Consider the following 20,675-nt stretch of genomic DNA (forward strand, 5'->3'; position numbering starts at 1 on the left):
GAAGAAAATGAACCCAGTCAGCCATGTACTGAAATTATATATAATTTGGTCCAGTATAAATAATGCACAACGATTTGTTGGCCTACTTAATGTCTTTCGTCAATAATATATTTGTGCGTTTAATGCCAGTAATCACCTTTGACCCAAGTTGTGAACAGCACATAAAATTAATGGGGTATCCAGTCATACTGAAAAGTTTAGAGGTGCCGTCTGCCACTAGGCCTAGTAGCATTCTAAAGCACTAACTGAGCTGATGCTAACTAGGTAAATACTATAAAGGCAATAACAACACTCGGAATCACAGAAGGCAACATTTTAAATAGAACAATATTACCAATTTGAGTTCCTAATGATAAGGTAAAAAATGAATTTGTAGTTTGAATATTAACTCTCAGTGGAAACTTTTGTAATTAAAGTTACCAATAATAATTAAATAATAAGTTTGCATAATCAAACCCTGTAAACTCCCATTCATAGGCTGCTGAAAATATTAACACACAAGACTTACACTAATTATGATTATTTATTGAATAAAATATATAAGAAAACAAATCATAACTGAATGATATGAAATCATAGGTCTACTAATGTACAGGAAGTTCATTTTTTTGTATTCGATTATAGTACATAACTAGTAAAAACTATGCTGCACACAAGAACGTCTGTTGCGTAGTGTTGGTTTGAGTAGCAACAGGAAGTCGCGGTGTATTTGATCTATCATATTAGAGAGGTTTCGCAATCTTACGAATACGATAACGAAAACGGCTACGTCACGCGCACGTATTCGTTTTCGTAAGCCAGTAAAAATCTGTTTCGCATGGCAATGAAATATTGAGGGCGCCGTCCAAAATATGACTGCGGTTAAATTGAGCAAAGCGCAGGTACGTGTTGCTTGGTGCTTGGCTGCCTAGGCCTAGCGTAACATCAATGCAAGTGAGGACTTTAAAAACTGCTATTTATCAAAATTGACCTGGCATTTTAGTAAATTACTTTAGTAAATTACTTTCAATAAATCTATAATTATATTATAACCATGAATCATTCCTGATTCAAATGCAAAATGTTCAAAATAGATCAAAAACTATACTCGTTTTGTAGTTACGAATATGACTGGTGATATTCGTCAACACAAATACGCTTTACGAATATGAAATGGGGATCAGCTCAAAAGTTTCACAAATGCGTGACGTATCCGTTTTCGTTATCGTATTCGTAAGGTTGCGAAACCTCCCTATTACATTAGTTTATCCCAATACTAAAAAAGTGAATTAAATGTGCATTGTTACTGACAATGCAATATGGACCATTTGTGCTAAGAATTAAAACAATTAAAAAAATATTACTAAAAACATAAGCACATATCCTTAGTGGTGAATTTTTATAAATTATAATTGACATTATGAAGAGCAATAAACTGCATAATAATTATCTAATCCTCATACTTTATACAAAATGATCAATGCTAATATAAATATATTTATTCTTTTAAAAACATTCAGAATATTAATAAAAACAATTATTAAGCACCAAATATTTGAAAGGAACAACAAATCGTTGCATTGCAACCATGATTATAAACATTCACCAGTGACTTTCATTTTTGGAATTTTTTTTACAATATATAAAAATCAAATCGGTGTACATACAAATGATTATTTGTATTATTTGGTAAATGTGTAATCGAAAATATGCATTCTATTATCTTTTAAAATTTGAGTCATGTATTAGATATTTTCATAGACACAATTGGTAAATTGTTCTAATTAAATATTTAACAACTTTAGAAAAAATTATTGAATCAATAAAAGTTAAATTTTGGTGGGAATGCATGCAAGTATGTCATCTATCCGATAGTGTATGTCAAGTAGTATAATCTTTAAACCTTTAAAATCAGTAGAAAATACTATTTATAAACGATGGGTAATGTGAGTAAAAAATAAAGTTTTCTGTTGAATACAAATTTAGAATGAATTTTGTTATAGATTGTTCATGCAACATGCTCACCTTCAAATATAAGTAATATTCATCTAATCCATCTAGAGAAAAACATATAACATATATTAAGAAAATATTAGTAACACCCTCAAATATGTAATTACTTAGAAACATTAAAGAATACTGTATTACAATAACTAATTGAATGAATATCGGAAGGGTCATATGCAAACAAAACACCTATATCTACCAATATTTGAAAAATATTTTAACATTTAGCAAAAAGTACAATTTTAAAAACTAATTAATCCGACTGTCAATCATAAGATAATTCTTAATATCAATTGTTATCAAAATGGATATTATTATCAAATCCATCCAATGAATAACATTAAAAATCGAGCGGTGAAGAGACAAGTTTGGGAGTGATATCACATTCAATGTTTTGCATATGTGTTCACAATGGTACAATTATGTATTACCTGTCAAAGTTATTCAATTTCATCTCTGTACACAATAACTGTGTTGTAAGCACCATTAAATTCATTGGAGGTATTACTCTAGATACATGGGTGAAGAAGTTTGAAATGTAATACAATCCCACTACTACTACAACAGACATTTTTTTAAATTATATATTTGTAAAGAAGATATTATTCAAATCTTTCAAAGATAATATAAAAAAGGTGTGTTAAAATATTCATATTAATTAAATTTTTCACAAAAATGACAACTTATACATTAAAAACAAATAATGAATGTTTTGTCTTGCAACAGATCGATGTAAACCAAGCAAGCACTGTCCATAATTTCTATACTCCACAGCCAACTTTGAAATTCATAAAAATATTTAAGTCATGACAGAAAGACAGTGCTCAGATTTTTGGTTGTGGATCTATCATAAGGCACAAACATTTTTTACCTGGCTATTTAATGTAACAAAACAATCAAATGTACATGATACACAATCAATCAATTAAGTATAGGAACGGATCTACTGTAGGTCAGTGATGTAATGCCTATGAGCACTCGCTGGCTAAACCCAGGGCCCTGGAGCCTGCAGCAGTGCAAAAAAAAGTGTTATAAGTATACTAAAGCAAACAAATAATAGTATTAATTATATTTAGGAGGAAAGACCGGACATTAAAAATAAGAACAAAATTCATGTTCAATACTGTGCTTGCAGTTCTACCTTTTTTTACATGTGTGGAAGTCACTATCAGAATTATATTACCGCCTGTCATAAGTGCCCTGGAGCCCTAATTGGACAGTACAGTTTGAATAGTAGCTGGAGCTGCTGTTAAAGTAAACTGTACAGCTAGGCTTCTGGCTGTATACGGTAAATAATAGTAATCATAATAATGTTGTGAATGTAATTTATAAAAAATGTAAATTCTAAAATATTTAAGTTTTTTTTAAATATAAATATTATTCATAATCAAAAAACTGTTACGTCACTTTGTATTAAAGTCTAAACTTATTCTGGTGCATTTGTATAATCTATCTATAAACTTCCATTATATGTTTCTTATAAAGCAGGCAGTCTACAGCAAAGCACAAATTTTGAATTTCTTAAACACACAACACGTCCTTAAAGTCAAAGGTTAGACATTATATATTTATATTTATCAGATAATTATCTTATTTGAATGATAATTTGGCCATTTATACTACAGTAGGTTAAAAAATCAACAAAACTGAATGAACCAAGGAAATTAAATGTATAATCTAGTTGCTATACTATACTAAATAAACAGACTTGCAGAATGTAGGATACAGTACATTTTACATATGTTGGTAGTATAAAAACACACAAAAAGAAACAAAATATAGATTTTTTCGTACTGCCTCCTAAATGTTTGGGATAATAAGTACAACCCAAATGATTATTACACATTAATACTGCTTTTTTGTAATTTCTCCATTACATGTGTTTGTAAGCGAGTCACATGGTACGATAAACTTGACGATTGCAGTGTAGATGAGTAGGTGGATTGGTAACAGCATATGTTGATGAACCAGAGCATAAAGGCGATACCAGGGTCCATAAAATGGATCAGTTGGTGCTGGGCATACCATATTATTCAAATTAACTTCAAGAACCTATTTGGATTACAAAATAAAAAATAACTTATCTAAAAAGCCAAATAATTACAGTATGAATACACACATTTTAAAATGGCCACCATTTGTATTAAATATGATCAAAAAGTAGAGTTCTGCAATTATGCTACACAATTTTGGTATAAAAATTCTCACAATACTAATATATTAGCCGCAACGAGGCATTTTTTCGATAGGTTGCCAGAAAAGCGAGTATTGTCAGAAAAGAACTTTGATTTATCTGATTCCTTACAGGAGTTATGATTAGCATCAATCATCAGACAAATACAAATGTTTCTATTTTCTTGGATGGCAAACTATTTTGAAAATGTACCATTATAGCTAGTAGAAATACTGTATGTTGACAATGCAAATAGTATATGGTTTCTGTAAAAACAATAACTTGATTTTTTATGTAAAAACATGATTTTTATGATTTTTTTTCCAAATCCATTTATTATATTAATTTGTGCAAAAAACACTTGCAGTTTCAGTAAATTAATAATAACATACAGTATTTAAAAATATTTAAAGACACTAGACCTACGTTTTTTCAACCTAATTTAAGGTCACACACTACATTTTATGTACAAATAAATACTATATTATAATTTATATGGACCTATTGCAATACAATACATTTTTCATCTTTAAACGGTTAAAACTGTGAACAATTTGTCGATTCTAATAATTTAACGATAGTGAAGCATTTAATGAATAAGTTTGAAAGCGGAATCTGCAGAATCCAGAATGGTGAAGCATTCCGAATTAGCGAGGACCTTACACCGTTATGAATCCTGCAGATGTTGAAAAATGTGAGAAGCCTTGTCTCTGAAATGTTCCACATCACGTGGAGTAAACCTTCCTTGAACAAACAAATCTATAACTTAGGCATCACGCTTGCCATATGATTGTTTGTTGACTACGTTCCTTGTTGTTTTATAATGCTAATTTGGAAAATATTGATACCAAGATAAAGTCTTTAGCATAAATAAAACTATTTGTAGGTAAAAAACAATCTTTTCTGTTTTAATGTGTTTTAATGATAATTACTGTGCCTGCAAATACTGCTTAGCGCAAATTACCATATTAAACCATTGTGGTGGAAAAAGAATTATAAATCCATGTTTTCACGGCAAAAATCAGTTCTCTGGCAATAATGGTTTTTCTGACAACAGCTAATATAAACTTTATTTTTCGGAACACTTTGATACCAAATTTTGTTGCCACAAATCAATATAGTAAATGGATTTGGTGGAAAAAGAATCATAAAATCATATTTTTACATCAAAAATCAGTTTTCAGGCAATACTTGGTTTTCTGTCAACCTATCAAAAAAATTAGTTTTATTACAGCCAATATAAACATTAGTATTGTGAGCATTTTAAAACCAAAATCAAGTCTCTAGGATAACAAAAACTCTACTTTTTGATCATATATGGTTGCTATTTTTTGAGAAAAAAAAATTAAACCCTTGATTTTTTGGCTTCTGGGGTCTATTCTAGAACATATTAAATTTAATATATATATATATATATATATTATATCTATAGCAAAAAAACTGGACTAACACTTCATTTTATCAGCATGCACCTTAAATTGCTGGTAAACAGAATGTAGTTGTGTGGGTTTTGGTCTAGATTTGGTAGTTTTAAGTTTAAAAAATCTTATTTATTATTTATTGATTGATGTTTGGGTATTTATTTTATTTCAGTTATCTGCAAAGTTAATTTTGGCATATAGGCTAGGCAATCTAGCATTTTGAGTGAAACAAATTGCAAACAGAGATGTTTCTTTTTTAAATGGACACATATGATGAGGAGATCAAAATTTTAGCATCACAACTCACTCATCTTGATGATATGCAATTTAGCTTAAATATGCAAATTAGGGTGAAATTACAGGGTTACCGTATCTCAAAAACTACTACTATTCTGAAAGAATTGATTTTTCACTGATTTATTCAGAATGTATATATTTATATTTGAAACATAATAATTATAACTAGACATGAAACTCGTCACTTTGACGAGTTAGTTATCCGCACGATAAATGCCACGTGCACGTCATACGTTGGAATATTGCACACAGAAAAAGATTATGGCATTATGACCTGAACTGAAGAATATGATGTGTTGTTATTGCTGAATTCTGTTATTTTGTGTCATATAGTATACACAGTATAATCTGTATACATATCACATACAGTGTAGAATAGGTGAAATTACGGGACCTGCTATTTATTCCAATTTTTAACATGTTGACGGTTTCAAAATGAAACGCGAATGTAGCAATTTCGGACGGAAATTATCTCAGCAACAACATATTAACGTGTAGAAGAAATTTGAATACGTGAAATATTGATGCGCGCCCTTTTAAATGTAATGAACATTGACGCAAAAGATGAAAATACGACTTTTTTTATTTAACTGGCCATATGATGACTTCACAACATCCGATTGGCAAAATGTTCACATGATTTCATATCTACAATCCGATAGCTTCCAGAAAACGTTTTAATCGTGATAATCACATTTTATTCTTACGAGCTATAACAGATTAAAATTTACTGTAAAGATAAAATGTGACCCACATAATTTAAATTTTTAAGCATGATGACGTCATAAAAGTTAAAATATTTTTAACTCATGCGAAAGATAATTGATTGACCTAGACAATATAAAAATCGGGGTGAAAATGAAAAACGGATAAGTGGAGATTAAATGTGATGAGCTATGACGAAAGATACAAAAATCCTATATTTTTTATTCAAGTGGCCATATGATGACGTACGTCACAATGTCAGCGATTTTGATGTATGATTTAATATCTACAACTCATCACAAAAGTTGACCGTGTAGTTAAAAAAAGGCATAATTTTGACGATATATTCTATAACTTTTTCATCAAAAACTTGCACGAGTTGTGTAATTTGACATGCTCGTATGACGTGATTTAAAGTCGAAATGGTTCCAATTTTGTTAAAATTACTAGAAAAGGCTGGAAAAATATGATTTACCCAAAAAAAATGATGTTTTCACGCATTGTGTGATTCGCGCACGCAAAAATTTGCGTGCATGTAGGAATTTTTTACATGCTTAAAACGACATGAAACGTGTTGATTAGAAATTAATTTTGCGCATTTTGAAATTTTAAATGCGCGTGCACGCGTAACTTTGTGTAAAACACGCAATTTTTTTTCTACAGAAAGCGCATGATTTGCAAAGTTTCAATTTGAAATGTTATTTGGTTTTCGACCTATGTTAAATACGAGAAAATCGTTAACTCGCGCGTAAGTCACGTTGCGCAATTGTAAACGTCATGAAAAGCTCTGCTTGACGACATTACGTAAATGTCAATATGTTAAGATAGTTAACAAAATGTTATGTTTGCAAGTTTTAGAGAAAAGCGTTACACAAAAATGATACAGAAACAGAAAGGAAGAAGATAAAGAAAAAGATGATGATGATGATGATTTCGTACAATCACAAGAGGTTATCTGCAACAAGTTGCGGATAACCAATGAAACATTTTACAAAAAAATTACTGGAAGTACGACATTTGATCCTCCCAATTTCTCAATATTTTCATATATAATGTAAACTAAAATGTCTGTAGAGACTTTCTAATAACCAGCATAAAGTATGACAGTTTTGTAATTTCCAAAATCACACCTCAAAAGTATGCCAATAGTACAAATTAAATATGCAAACTAGAATTTAATTTGTCACTTTGACGAATTATAGGTGATCATTTTATCATTTTACTGAAATTAATTTTTTTTTAAACATGCACGTACGTTAACATACGATCAGAAAATGTTGATGTATACCATCCTATTATATGCTTATAGTGCTGAGTTGTGCCTATTATATGCCATATACAATATGTACAGTATATACTGTATATCTATATACTGTACAGTGTAGCATAGGTGAAATTACGAGACACACATCATGTTCTAATTTTTTGGTATGATGGAATTATCAAAATAAACTCGAAGATGACAATTTCGAAACATAAGGAATTGAGCAAATAAATATAAGAATTGGAAGAAAATCTGGCACATAGAAGCGCTGTGCGCGCTCTTTGAAACTTGTATAACTTTGACGAAAGAGATGAAAAAACTACTCTGTAAGTTCAACTGGCCATATATTAACGTCACAACATCCGATAGGCTTGATTTTTATATGAATTCATATCTACATTTCATCAGCTTTCATAATAAATTATAATTATCAAGGTCACCTTTAATTCTGAAGAGCTGTAAGATATTAAAAATATGGTGTAGGTGCAATTACACAACCCACGTTATTCAAGTTTTTACGCATGATGATGTCATCAAAATGAAACTCATGAGAAAGATAATTAATTGAGCAATCATATACTAAAATTTGAGCGAAAATCGGGCACAAAATAACCCAGATGCGCTCTGTTGAATATGATTATCTATGACGAAAGAGAAAAAAACATAATTTTTAAATTCAAGTGGACATTTGATGACGTCACAACATTTTGTACGTGAAATGTGTACATGAATTCATATCCTACAACTCAATGGCTTCCAGAATAAGTTACAAAAAATTGGGGGTCATCAGGCATTCTGAAGAATTATTTTCATTTTAAAAATGCCTTATTTTTCACCACTTTGATGCAATTAATGTGCGCATTTTGTCATTTTTAACCTGCTAGTATAGCGTTATTTTAAGTCGGAACGGATTCAAATTAGTAAGTGAGTAGAATGTGATTTGTACAAAAAATTCGTATTTTTTACGCTTTTAAAGTATCGCGCGTGCAAAAACATGTTTTGCGCAGTAATTATTTGACACACGCAAATGGCCTAATTCATGCTTTAAATTGATCAAAACTTAATTTGGAGCTTTTTAATTTTTTTTTTTAATTTCATGCGCATGGCCTTATGTGCGCGTGCGTTTTTATTTGATAATATTTTTACCCTTGACCTGAAGTTTACGTGTAGTGAATTTCGTATTCGTAATTTCGAATTTCGTAATATGTGATAATGAATTATGGAGATATGATTGATAATGTGATTTCACAAAATGGCGTATAAATGACGTCACGGATGAGTGATCACGCTGAAAAGCTTATTAGGACTAAGTTAAAGTATTTGAAAGTCATTGTGAAATTTTGGTAATCATTAACATTAAACTTTTTGAGATATTTGTTACACAAAATCTGTACAGAGAGAAATAAAGAAGAATCATAAGAATAAAGATTTTATACAATAACAATAGGTGATCATTTTATTCTAAATGATCACCTAATAAAACACTTATGTATATATTTATGGTAGATTGTTAATCAAAATTGAGTGAGTGTAGATGAGTATCTAGATTGGAAATCGGACAAAGGCGATACCAGGGTTTTAAAAATGGATCAGTAGGTGCTGGACAATATAACAGTACTAACACACCTGAGTATCATTTACTGGCTATTAATAATATTCATCACATGAATTTGAAACTAACACTTTATTTGGTATAATAAAGTGTATAACATCTTCATACTATACTTCACCCTTAAAATTGTATGCACCACAAGGGGCCTATTTTTTTATTTGATGATTACTAGTTGACGTGATGTAATGGATTTATTTTAAATATTTAATTTAATAAATAATTAAAAGAAACGTATTACCAATCCAAGTAACTGCAGTGGAATCATGTGGTAGAGAAATAGTACTCCGGTCGTAAACAAACACCACCACAAGTTACCCCATGATTCAGTTGTGTAAGCACCTAAAAATGTCAATTAAAATATTTTGAGATTAATTCAAGTAGTCATTTACACTTATGATCGGGTCATGGGCCGGCCCAGCATTTAATCGTTTTGACCCGATCCAGCGTGTTTACACTTGTGCTCCAAACAAAGGTCAAGATGTAAATAAACCGGAAGCGTAAAGCCCTTGTGGGATTATTAAACGATAAAATTCACCATCTCTACTCTCTCTCTCTTCGCGCGTAAACCATCCGGCATATCCATCAATCAATCCAAAATGAATTTATATTGCGTTTTATGTTATCTAACTAAATAATAAAAGCCGCTTCTGGACCTACTCAAGAGGTGGTCCAGCTCTGCACCTGTCCCAGGGCTGGACCAAATTTATTGAGTGTATTGAGTGTACCGATTGCCAACCCAGGGCCGGCCCAAACTGTAATTTTTATTACAAAACATTGTAATACTAACACTGAAAATAATTGTTACAAAATAATGTAATATTAATATTTGATTTGACAATTTTAAAAATTAAGTATAATCTTACCTCTTAAGCTTAGCAGGTATGGGGGTATCACCACATATATAAGAATGTGTTGTAGCCAATATATTTCAGTTTCAAATGGCAACTATTAAGGTAAAACCAATGAAATCAAGTACTTTAATTTTACTTTTCTCCATTCCAAGTAATAATAAGTTAATTTAATTATAATGATTTAATTTATTAATATCATTCTACAGTAAGCATAAGCTATTGGTAAGTACTGAAATAAATAATCTGAAAATGTATCATAGACTTTAAAAATGTTTGCAAGACATTACAAAAAATTCAGCTAAATTATTTTAAAGAAAAAAAAAAAAATAGCAGGGAGTTTTCACACAAGCATGTAAACGTAAACTTTAACGGAAGACGTCAACATTCTACTCATTTGCCTAACAGCGTAGGTTAAGTCAACAGTTGTTCTTTTTGATTTTGCTTCGACGGGAAGTGTAGAATGTAATGCATGTGTCGTGCACGCAACATACGCAGCTTGTATTTAAAAAAATCATGAAATACCTTGGGCTTAGATACTACTGTAGGCCTAGCTGGGTTTGTTTAATCATGCATATTGGGTGATAAATAGGATATGAGACCTGGCACCACAAAAGCGGCCAAAGTCGCAACCCAAACTTTTGAGATATTTAGCCTTGAGGTTCAGATTGTGAAAAACATCCTAACCTATCCATTTTAAAATTTTAATAAAAAACACTTATCTTTAACATATCAAACTATTGTTCATGAAAAAATATCACAAGTATGTGTATTTTGCAATTATTTAAGTCGTTTAACATTGAAAATCTATTAGGAAATTGTATTTAGTGTTTACTAAAAAATCAACCTTTTTTATGGCGTTTTTGTAAACAAACCGCTAACCCGAATCACGTCATGTTTGGTACCTATCTGTTTGAAAATATATCAGCTACCTAAGAGATTTTTTTAATCTAGCAGCCAATGGAAATTGGTTTGATTGTGTTAGGTTGCTAAAATTTCTAACAAGAATTTGTCAATCCTTCACTGTGATTGGCTATAAAGATAAATTACGCTCTCTGATTGGCTGATGCTTTTGTTTACAATGAAACAGCATGGCTTCCACCATAGTTTTTCAAATGAACATTTCAACATTTTCTGAATATTTAGGAATTTAATCGTTATTTTTATCCATATATTTTTCAAAAATAAAAAAAAATAAAATATTATGTACCACACAGTGACATATTTTTGACTAGTTTGCCGTTATTGAGGGGAAAATAGAAAAAAGCAAGTTTTGATAGAGTCTTGTCGCATTGATCGGCGGGCTAGGCCAGGCCCAGCTAATCGGCGTCGCTACTTCATTGTTGATTTTCTCAAAATGAAGATTTCCTGAGCTAGAAAGTGACTCATGTTTTCATTATTAACTCTTCATATAATAAACCAATTTTAACAAACAACACCTCATTTTAAAGCTTATTAAATACATAGATTACGAATATAATAAAAATATAAAAAATTGTTATTTCCGACACTACGCCGATTTTGTGATGCCATGCCTCATATTGTAATGAACCATTCTTATTGTTTGGCTTTAAAACATAACTTTAAATTTACCATTTGTTTTCTTAATCATTTTGCAGAAATTTAATGATTCTTCCATGTTTCGATAACCTTTGTTTACTGTTTTTCATTTACGCTATTTTTCAGAAATAAGGTTGTAGAAGTATGTAACTAAAGTTTTTCGTAAGTGGGTGGAGCTTGCGTGCGAAATAGCGTTAAAGTTAACGTTTACGTGCTCCTGCGAAAACTCCCTAATACTGTGTCAACTTATCTACTTCATATTTTTGTTAATGAATACAATATATAGTTTGGAAAAATCAATTCTTTAAATTGAAAAAACCTATAAAAGTATTTGGTTTTAACAATTTAATTTTAATTGATGTTTACCTACATGAAAAGACAATGTTTCATGTGTTTAGAATGTTTTTCAAGATTTTAATTTCAAAATTAATTTATTTCACTATCAAATTTAATGTGTGTGTGTCAGTGTTGTAAAATATATATAAAGCATACAATTTTTTTTGTGAACAGTTTCTTTATCCATTTTTAAAAACTAAATTGCAGTGAATTTTGCAGCAACTTTATTAATTTGATTACATTATAATTATAACTATATTTACTACATTATGATAACTATACTGAATTTTACTACACTTCTAAAAAAATGTGTCTCTTATAAAACAATAATCTTACCAATCTGGTGTTGACAACAGGTAATAAGATTGCAAGCAGAGGGCAACTTAGGGATGTCATTTGCATTCTGAACACAACTAGTACTGTTTTGCTTGGAGGAACAGCCAACAGATATATCTGTAAAAATATAATAAAAATAAAATATATATATATTTTCTATTTTTAGTATTGAAGGTGGGACTATACCAAAGGAACTGCGGTATCAGTTTCAGCAGCTGATTACTCAAAATCAATTGACATGTCCACTATTGTAACATTTGTCAACCAAAACGATACAAATTGTCACCATTTGTTTGAATTGATAAGCTACATTAAGCTACAGTATTCTATTAGTCATAGAATACTGAAGCTACAGTAGCAATGATGAACGAAACTCAATATACTGGCAGTGTACTGTAGCAACAAAATTTTAAAATTTAAGTATACTGACTACTGTACCTGCACCATTGAAAGAACATGACAAGGGTTTAACAGATAAATCACTGTTCTAGTAGCAAACTTGTATCCAATTTCAATTCCAAATGTCAGACAGAGTAAGACTAGAAGTAACCGTTTACCAAGGCGATAATTCCGTTCTTCTGGTATATGACTTGGTAACTTCAAGTGTTTCCATGCAATTGCCATCTCTAAAATTGATATCAGGCAAATAGCTACTGTTTCTATGGTTCTTTGTTTGGGCGTAAGGAAATTAACACAGTCTGGTCCACCATTGCCAGCAAATTTTGGATCTACACCAGCATACGCCCAATCAAACATATTTTTCCAAACATACACCTGCATTTTGGTATTTCAGAGCTTCATTATATATCTTCTATGAAAAAAAAGGAAAGGGTCATTCGATGCCAAATCAACCAGTGGCTCCAGGGTTACCATCTCTGATTTTCCTAAAAATGTAATTACATGTACAGTACCTTGATTGGTTTATTGAAAATTCCCAAAATTTTAGTTCAAAATTCGCATTCTAAAAAAATCACTGTTTAAAAATGTGCCACGCCCACCTTTATTGTTGGTCGCGAAATAATTAAAAAATTATAAATCTAAATATCTGACAAGGCTGAAAATTGCTGTACATGCTACGTTTTGGCTTTACTTTCAGAATCTGTCAATGTCATTTTTATTTTGCAAAATCAAGTTTTTTCAAGATTTGACATTCGATTGTTGGTCAAATATTGTTGGATGTAAAATATTTCACTTGCATATTGTAGCCTGAAATATAGGCTATTCTAAACAGTAGTTATCTTCATAGAAGTTAGAAACACAGTTAATTACATATTTACCAGACACTGAAAATTTTTTCTGGTCAAATGTTGAGATTTTGATCCGTCATTATGACTGCATTGCATAATTTCTATAAATGAGTGAAGTTTGCAATCTCAACTAGATTCCTTCAATTCGAACAAAGTAATAGAATTTTCCTATTTTATTGCATTATTACCGTATTTACAAGTGCATTATGCACAATTTGAACAAAGATACACAAACGTAGTAGGGCATTCAATAAGGGAATATTCCTCTTAAATATAGTTATCTATAATATAGAAATTATCGGACAAATTCATTGCTCTAAATGTGTGTTACGATGTTACGATGGCATCATATCAAATGGTGGTTTTGTAGTTGAGCCTCACAGAATATTCACAATTTTGTTTCAAAATAAAATAAATGGACATTCTTTATGGTATGTGTGCTTTTTCTCTAAATAAAAGATTTGAATAATAAAGGCCTTATATTGATAATAAAAACGTTTTTTGGCACTTATAATAAATATTTCTCAGAAAAAAAGCACATGGCATGTGGAACTATATTATCTTGACGTAGGAAGACAGACAAATCCCAGGTCATGAGAGGTTCAACCACAAAAACAAGGTTGAATAGGGTAAGGTCACCGGACTGTACCGTTCGAAGATTTTTGAGTAAACAATCTATATCTATAGCGTGTATGGCCGTACACACTAGATGACAAGATATTTTAACCACATTATTAAATTTACATGTTTGGTTGGATGTTTACTGAAATAAAAAATAGTTGATCATTTTGATGGAAATGATATGTAAATAAACAAACACTAAAAAGAATTATGTTTACAGTTCAATTATGGTCAGAATAATAATTGTTTGATCTTATTTGCCTAATAACTTTTTTTTTCCCCCGCACCCTTGTGTTCTGACGGACAGTCAGAGCTGGGGGATTTTTGCTTGGGATAGCGGTAGTACTAAGTAGGCTATCAAATTGACCAGAATTGTAGTAGGAAATTATTAGAAGTATTTTAATTATCTCTGGGAAGGGGTTAGGAGTTTGGGGTGGGGTTGTAGGCCTATCAAAACGACGAAATTGTACCAGGAATGTTTTAAACTATATTTGAAAACTGCCACTGAGGGGTTATGGTTGGGAGTAATGGCTTAACATAATGTGTACTTGAAACGTCTTTCCAGTGTCGTTTGGGGGAAATGAAGTACTGTACAACATAATTGGAATTGTACTGGGAAAATATACAGTACTAAATTTAAACTGTCCTGGGAATGAGATAAGGTTTGTTAATGACGGCTGTGATGAGGAGAAGACAAAGAAGTCTGGGGTAGAGGTAATTCAGCAGTATCAAAATTAGATATTTTAATCATTAGTCAATATGACACCTATTCATTTACAGCCAAAGGGTTTGCGCATGCCCAGCCTGAGTTTTCAAATACCCATTTTATTCAGACGTACTGTAGTAAGTTTTTGCGTGATACAGTTTCCTAATGCTTCCGTCCTCTTGAATACAACTGCCTAAAGTCACGCAGCAAAATACACAACATCACATACATCAATCAAAGTACAATATTTATAAGTGTGAAAAGGGAAACAAACTGTCTTCCCTAACTTAAGAATACAGTAAACCTATGAGTTTCAGTTTCTTTACTAGGGTAGGAAGCGCTCAAGTCGGGAATGACCGAGCCACAACTGGTGATGGTTCAGGGACGATTCGGCCCTGAGACGATTCGGCCCGGGACTATTCGGCCCACTTTTGGTGGGACGATTCGGCCCACTTTTGGGCCGAAACATCCCACTTTGTGGGCCGAAACGTCTCACTTTAGACCAAATTCATATTCATTTTTTTTTTATTTATCAAGTTTTTAAAGGTGTTTAACAATCCGTATTTTATTGATATTGACAAAGTTGATATAATATATATAATAAATTACTAAAAAAACGTAATTTTATATTCAATTTATTACTTCGAAAACCTTGTTTATTTCGTGCATTCGCCAAGCGGCCAACAGAGGGCGTAACTTGTTTACATCGTTCGCGTGACTAAAAAATGATTATTTTCGACAATGTTTTCAAAATGTTTGCTTTATTGCATCTTTATCCCTAGTAGTGCTACCCCATAGTCTCTCTGAAAATAAAGTTTGGGGAAAAAAGCTTATTTTATGCTTATAAATGCTTATCAAAGCCGATAAATGTAAGTGTGCCGAATCGTCTCAGGGCCGAATCGTCCCGGGCCGAATAGTCCCGGGCCGAATCGTCCCAGGGCCGAATCGTCCCGGGCCGAATCGTCTCAGGGCCGAATCGTCCCGTTACCCTGGTGATCACCATGGTTTAATTTAGACTGAACTGAACCCTGGTTACCTTACATGGGCGTATCCCCATACTTCGGTTTGGGTTTAGTTTCCCCCCTCAGTTTCTACTGTATGATTAACGCTTAGATAGGTTTCACAAGATAATAAGTGCTTTATAAATCCAGGATATTATAATGTAAATACTCTGCGTATTTGTTAGACTCTCAAAATGATGACGTGCCATACACACCATTTCTAGAACATGTAGCCTAGGCCTATCACTTAATTTATAATGGTGCCTGCTCAGTAGTGCTAGTAAATATCATTTACTACTATTAGCCAAATAAATAAGGCGGCTTTCTACTAGGCTTACCTAACCTGCTCCTAGCTATCTATGAAAGGGTGTAGTAGTACTAGTAGTAGTACTACTACTAGGCCTAGCTCTAGCTAGGCCACCCCTTAGACTACTACTACTAGCTAGGCCGGATCCTACTAACTAGGCCTAGCCTACCCTAGCTAGACCATCCACTAGGCCTAGAGGCCTGTTCCGCCTATAATTTATTCACGTCCTCCTGCTGTGATGTATTTTATTGTATCTAGCCTATTGGCCTAGTAGGACCGTAGAAAGAGGCTACTACTTACACAGGCCTACAGTATAATATAAATATAATAGGATATAGGTCAACCCGTACCCATGCCAACTCGTACCCACCAACTCGTACCCAAATGTTGGCTTACTCATACCAAAGATAGTATAATTATAGGCCTAGGCCTAGTACTACTACACTATTTTGCTCGTACCCACAATTTTGGCTCACTCGTACCCATAATTGGCTGGCCCGTACCCATGTTTAATGCTATTTAAAGTATATTTATATTACATTTAAAATCAGTTTTATTACATTTTTAGATACAAATCATCATGATCGATACTATAATGGCAAAAACTACTGACCTAAAAAGTATAACATATGTACAGACTCGTACGAAAAAAGAACAACTTCCACCGTATTTTGGTAGCCAAGTTAATAATTGAGGGCGCTGTTTACACATGGCTCTCAGAGCCATATATATAAAGAGTTACGACATTGGATTATAGTCACGTGATATGCAGATCAATTTGTGTCAAACTTGTCTCCGTTAATGCATGTAAAGTATAGGAGCAAGAAAATACTTTAAACTTTTTCTTATATTTAAAAAAATGTAATTGCACATTTTACGGTGAAATATCGATGTGCACAGCGTACAGAAGTACTTGCGGCAAAGAATATTGCGCGCGCGTGCGCTAGTACATTATAAAGTTCGATTGATTGATTTTGGAACGAAACATCTCATAACTACGTCCTATTAATAACAATTATGTAATATTTTCAATTCATAATGCATGCTTTGATGACTAAATAAAATAATAAAGTGTCGTGGATATATTTGTTAATATATTGAATAGGGTATGAACAATATTAAAATAATAAAGGCAAATTATTACAAATGAAATGATGAACGAGTCTCTGAAAGTTTGTGTCAAAAACACACAGAGAGCCATATACTGTATAAAAAGAGGGGTGAATTTGTGTGTTTTTTGTATTGGTTCATGCTTTGATGTATCCTGACTTGCATGTAGGCCCTAGCATTTATTCTTTTGTTATTATAGACACAATATATATATGTTACCAAATTATTCCATTAATAAAATTAATTACTAAAATAAAAACGGAATATAAGCGTTATTTCATAGACAAAAAAATCTAAAAATAATGCATGAACTATAGGAAAACGCTATACAAAAGAGACACGCGCGCCCTCAGCGTGCGAATTCTTTGACACAAAAATGGCTTCTAATTTTCAATGTCGTAACTCTTTATATATATGGCTCTGATGGCTCTCAGCAGAGCCATATATATAAAGAGTTACGACATTGGATTATAGTCACGTGATATGCAGATCAATTTGTGTCAAACTTGTCTCCGTTAATGCATGTAAAGTATAGGAGCAAGAAAATACTTTAAACTTTTTCTTATATTTAAAAAAATGTAATTGCACATTTTACGGTGAAATATCGATGTGCACAGCGTACAGAAGTACTTGCGGCAAAGAATATTGCGCGCGCGTGCGCTAGTACATTATAAAGTTCGATTGATTGATTTTGGAACGAAACATCCAATAACTACGTCCTATTAATAACAATTATGTAATATTTTCAATTCATAATGCATGCTTTGATGACTAAATAAAATAATAAAGTGTCGTGAATATATTTGTTAATATATTGAATAGGGTATGAACAATATTAAAATAATAAAGGCAAATTATTACAAATGAAATGATGAACGAGTCTCTGAAAGTTTGTGTCAAAAACACACAGAGAGCCATATACTGTAATATAAAAAGAGGGGTGAATTTGTGTGTTTTTTGTATTGGTTCATGCTTTGATGTATCCTGACTTGCATGTAGGCCCTAGCATTTATTCTTTTGTTATTATAGACACAATATATATATGTTACCAAATTAATAACATTAATAAAATTAATTACTAAAATAAAAACGGAATATAAGCGTTATTTCATAGACAAAAAAATCTAAAAATAATGCATGAACTATAGGAAAACGCTATACAAAAGAGACGCGCGCGCCCTCAGCGTGCGAATTCTTTGACACAAAAATTTTCAATGTCGTAACTCTCTCTATATATGGCTCTGATGGCTCTCAGAGCCATAATATAGAGAGAGTTACGTCATTGAATGGATTAGAAGCCGTGTTTGTGTCCAACTATGCCTATGTAGCGTATGGAGTTGGGTCTTTTGTTTTGAAAATGTATAACGTTCAAAAGGCTTTAATTATCGAATTTAATATCAAAACAATCAATTTGATTAAAGGTTTTTGTTAAAATAATAAAAAATTTATAAAGTTACTGCGAACATGATTTAAAACAACAAAAATAGCAATTTCGGAACGGCTCTGGTTGTGCGCTCCATGCACGCTCTACGCGTGCGCGTTTAGTTTGTACAGCGATTCTCTATAGTAATGCATTTTTTACATTTTGTTGTTTAAAATCATGTTCGCAGTAACTTTATGATTTCGTTATTATCTTAACAAAAACCTTTAAACAAATTGATTGTTTTGATATTAAATTCGATATTTAAAGCCTTGTGAATGTTATACATTTTCGAAGCAAATGACTCGACTCCATACGCTACATAGGCATAGTTGGACACAAACATGGCCGGCGTGCACACCACGTGACTTTCTAAAATCCGTGAACGCAATGCCGTAACTCTCTCTATATATGGCTCTGATGGCTCTGCATGGAAGATGTCAGTATAATAATAATTTATTTGGAGTTTACACTTTTACAACAGTGGCACTCGACCAAGTTGAAGGTGCATCTATAAGAAATATACAAAAAAAAAAGATAATTATAGTAAACAATAAAAAAAAAAGTAGGTCAACATGTCAAAACAATTCGACTACAGTAACTACAATACCATTGATAATTATCACTACAGCAGCAGGAAACCCACTGACACCTAAAAATACAAAACTACAAGAAATAAACATATAGGATAAGTTAGGAACTGTACAATATAAACTGTACAACAACAATGTAGACCTAACCCTATAATGAGATAGATATCAATCATTTGGTTTAATTGATATGAACATTACTCGCTCAGAACAACACATCTGTGTGCCCATGCTCTTTTAACATAGTGCTTACAGTAACGATGAAAGACATTTGATATGGAATCGACGTCATACATATAATAGTAGTTATCAGTTCCACCTAATACAAGATTTAATTTCGTGTTCAGGTCACCAGAGATAAAATCTTCCCACATCTAAATTATTGACATCGATTAACATTATGCTATATTCTTCAATCCTTATTCCATTGAGTTGGTTACATGTAAATAGAAAATGTTGAATGTCTTCTAAACCATTCTTACACATTTTTACAGATACCATACTCAGGAAGCCATTTACAACTCCTGTGTCCTAAAGGATGGGTGTTCTAATCCCAATATGCCATGCTGTCATTAGCATTCCTTCCCTCCAAACCGTATCGAATGCTTTTTTAAAATCTAAGAAGGCCATGAAGGTTTTTTTCCTTCAAGCAGACGACAGGAAGCTATGCTTTTGAGGGTAAATATATGTGATCCTCACATTGTCGTGAAGGTCTAAACCCTCCCTGTACTTCTGACAACACATTTTTATTTTCCAGGAAGTCAGATATATTATTTGAAATGATTCGGTTAAATATTTTCGAGATACATTGAGTAAGGGAAATCCCCCTGTAGTTATTGGTCCCCCTTTTTATGAATAAGTACAATAATACTTTTATTCCAGTCATTTGGAACTTTTTCTAAAGCAATTATTCTCTTAAATAAAGAAAGAATTGACATATTCAAACATTTACCACCATTTAAACAAATTTCATTAGTGATCGTGTCAGTGACTGCTTAGTCTAATCCTGTGTGATGAAGACTGTATTGATTGCTGCATTCTATTTTTTTATAAATAGGCCTAAGTCATTAATCTATTATTAAAATGTAATTGCCTTAAAAAACGTATATATGATCACTTCACTGAATTATTTATA

At 31.9% G+C, this 20,675-nt stretch overlaps 2 protein-coding genes across 3 annotated transcripts in view; one reads left to right on the top strand and one right to left on the bottom strand.

The window, feature by feature from the left end:
• The window catches only part of LOC144843746 (BRCA2-interacting transcriptional repressor EMSY-like), a 100,380-nt gene that overhangs the window by 44,183 nt on the left and 35,522 nt on the right, over positions 1-20,675 (top strand). The window lies entirely within an intron of this gene.
• LOC144843751 (transmembrane protein 164-like) lies at positions 510-17,095 on the bottom strand. Of its 2 annotated transcripts, none has more exons than XM_078700681.1 (6): positions 17,034-17,095; positions 12,977-13,349; positions 12,539-12,655; positions 10,322-10,403; positions 9,697-9,797; positions 510-4,038 (listed from the first exon to the last, which is right to left on the bottom strand). In XM_078700681.1, the coding sequence occupies exons 2-6, from the start codon at positions 13,316-13,318 to the stop codon at positions 3,832-3,834; spliced, it is 849 nt and encodes a 282-aa protein (XP_078556807.1). In that variant the 5' UTR covers positions 13,319-13,349; positions 17,034-17,095; the 3' UTR covers positions 510-3,831. The 2 variants fall into 2 exon arrangements, with proteins under 2 accessions (XP_078556807.1, XP_078556808.1); XM_078700682.1 differs by lacking the exon at positions 17,034-17,095 and adding an exon at positions 16,721-16,853.

The sequence above is a fragment of the Antedon bifida genome, chromosome 5 (assembly GCF_963402885.1).
Source record: "Antedon bifida chromosome 5, ecAntBifi1.1, whole genome shotgun sequence".
In the NCBI taxonomy this organism is placed as follows: domain Eukaryota; kingdom Metazoa; phylum Echinodermata; class Crinoidea; order Comatulida; family Antedonidae; genus Antedon; species Antedon bifida.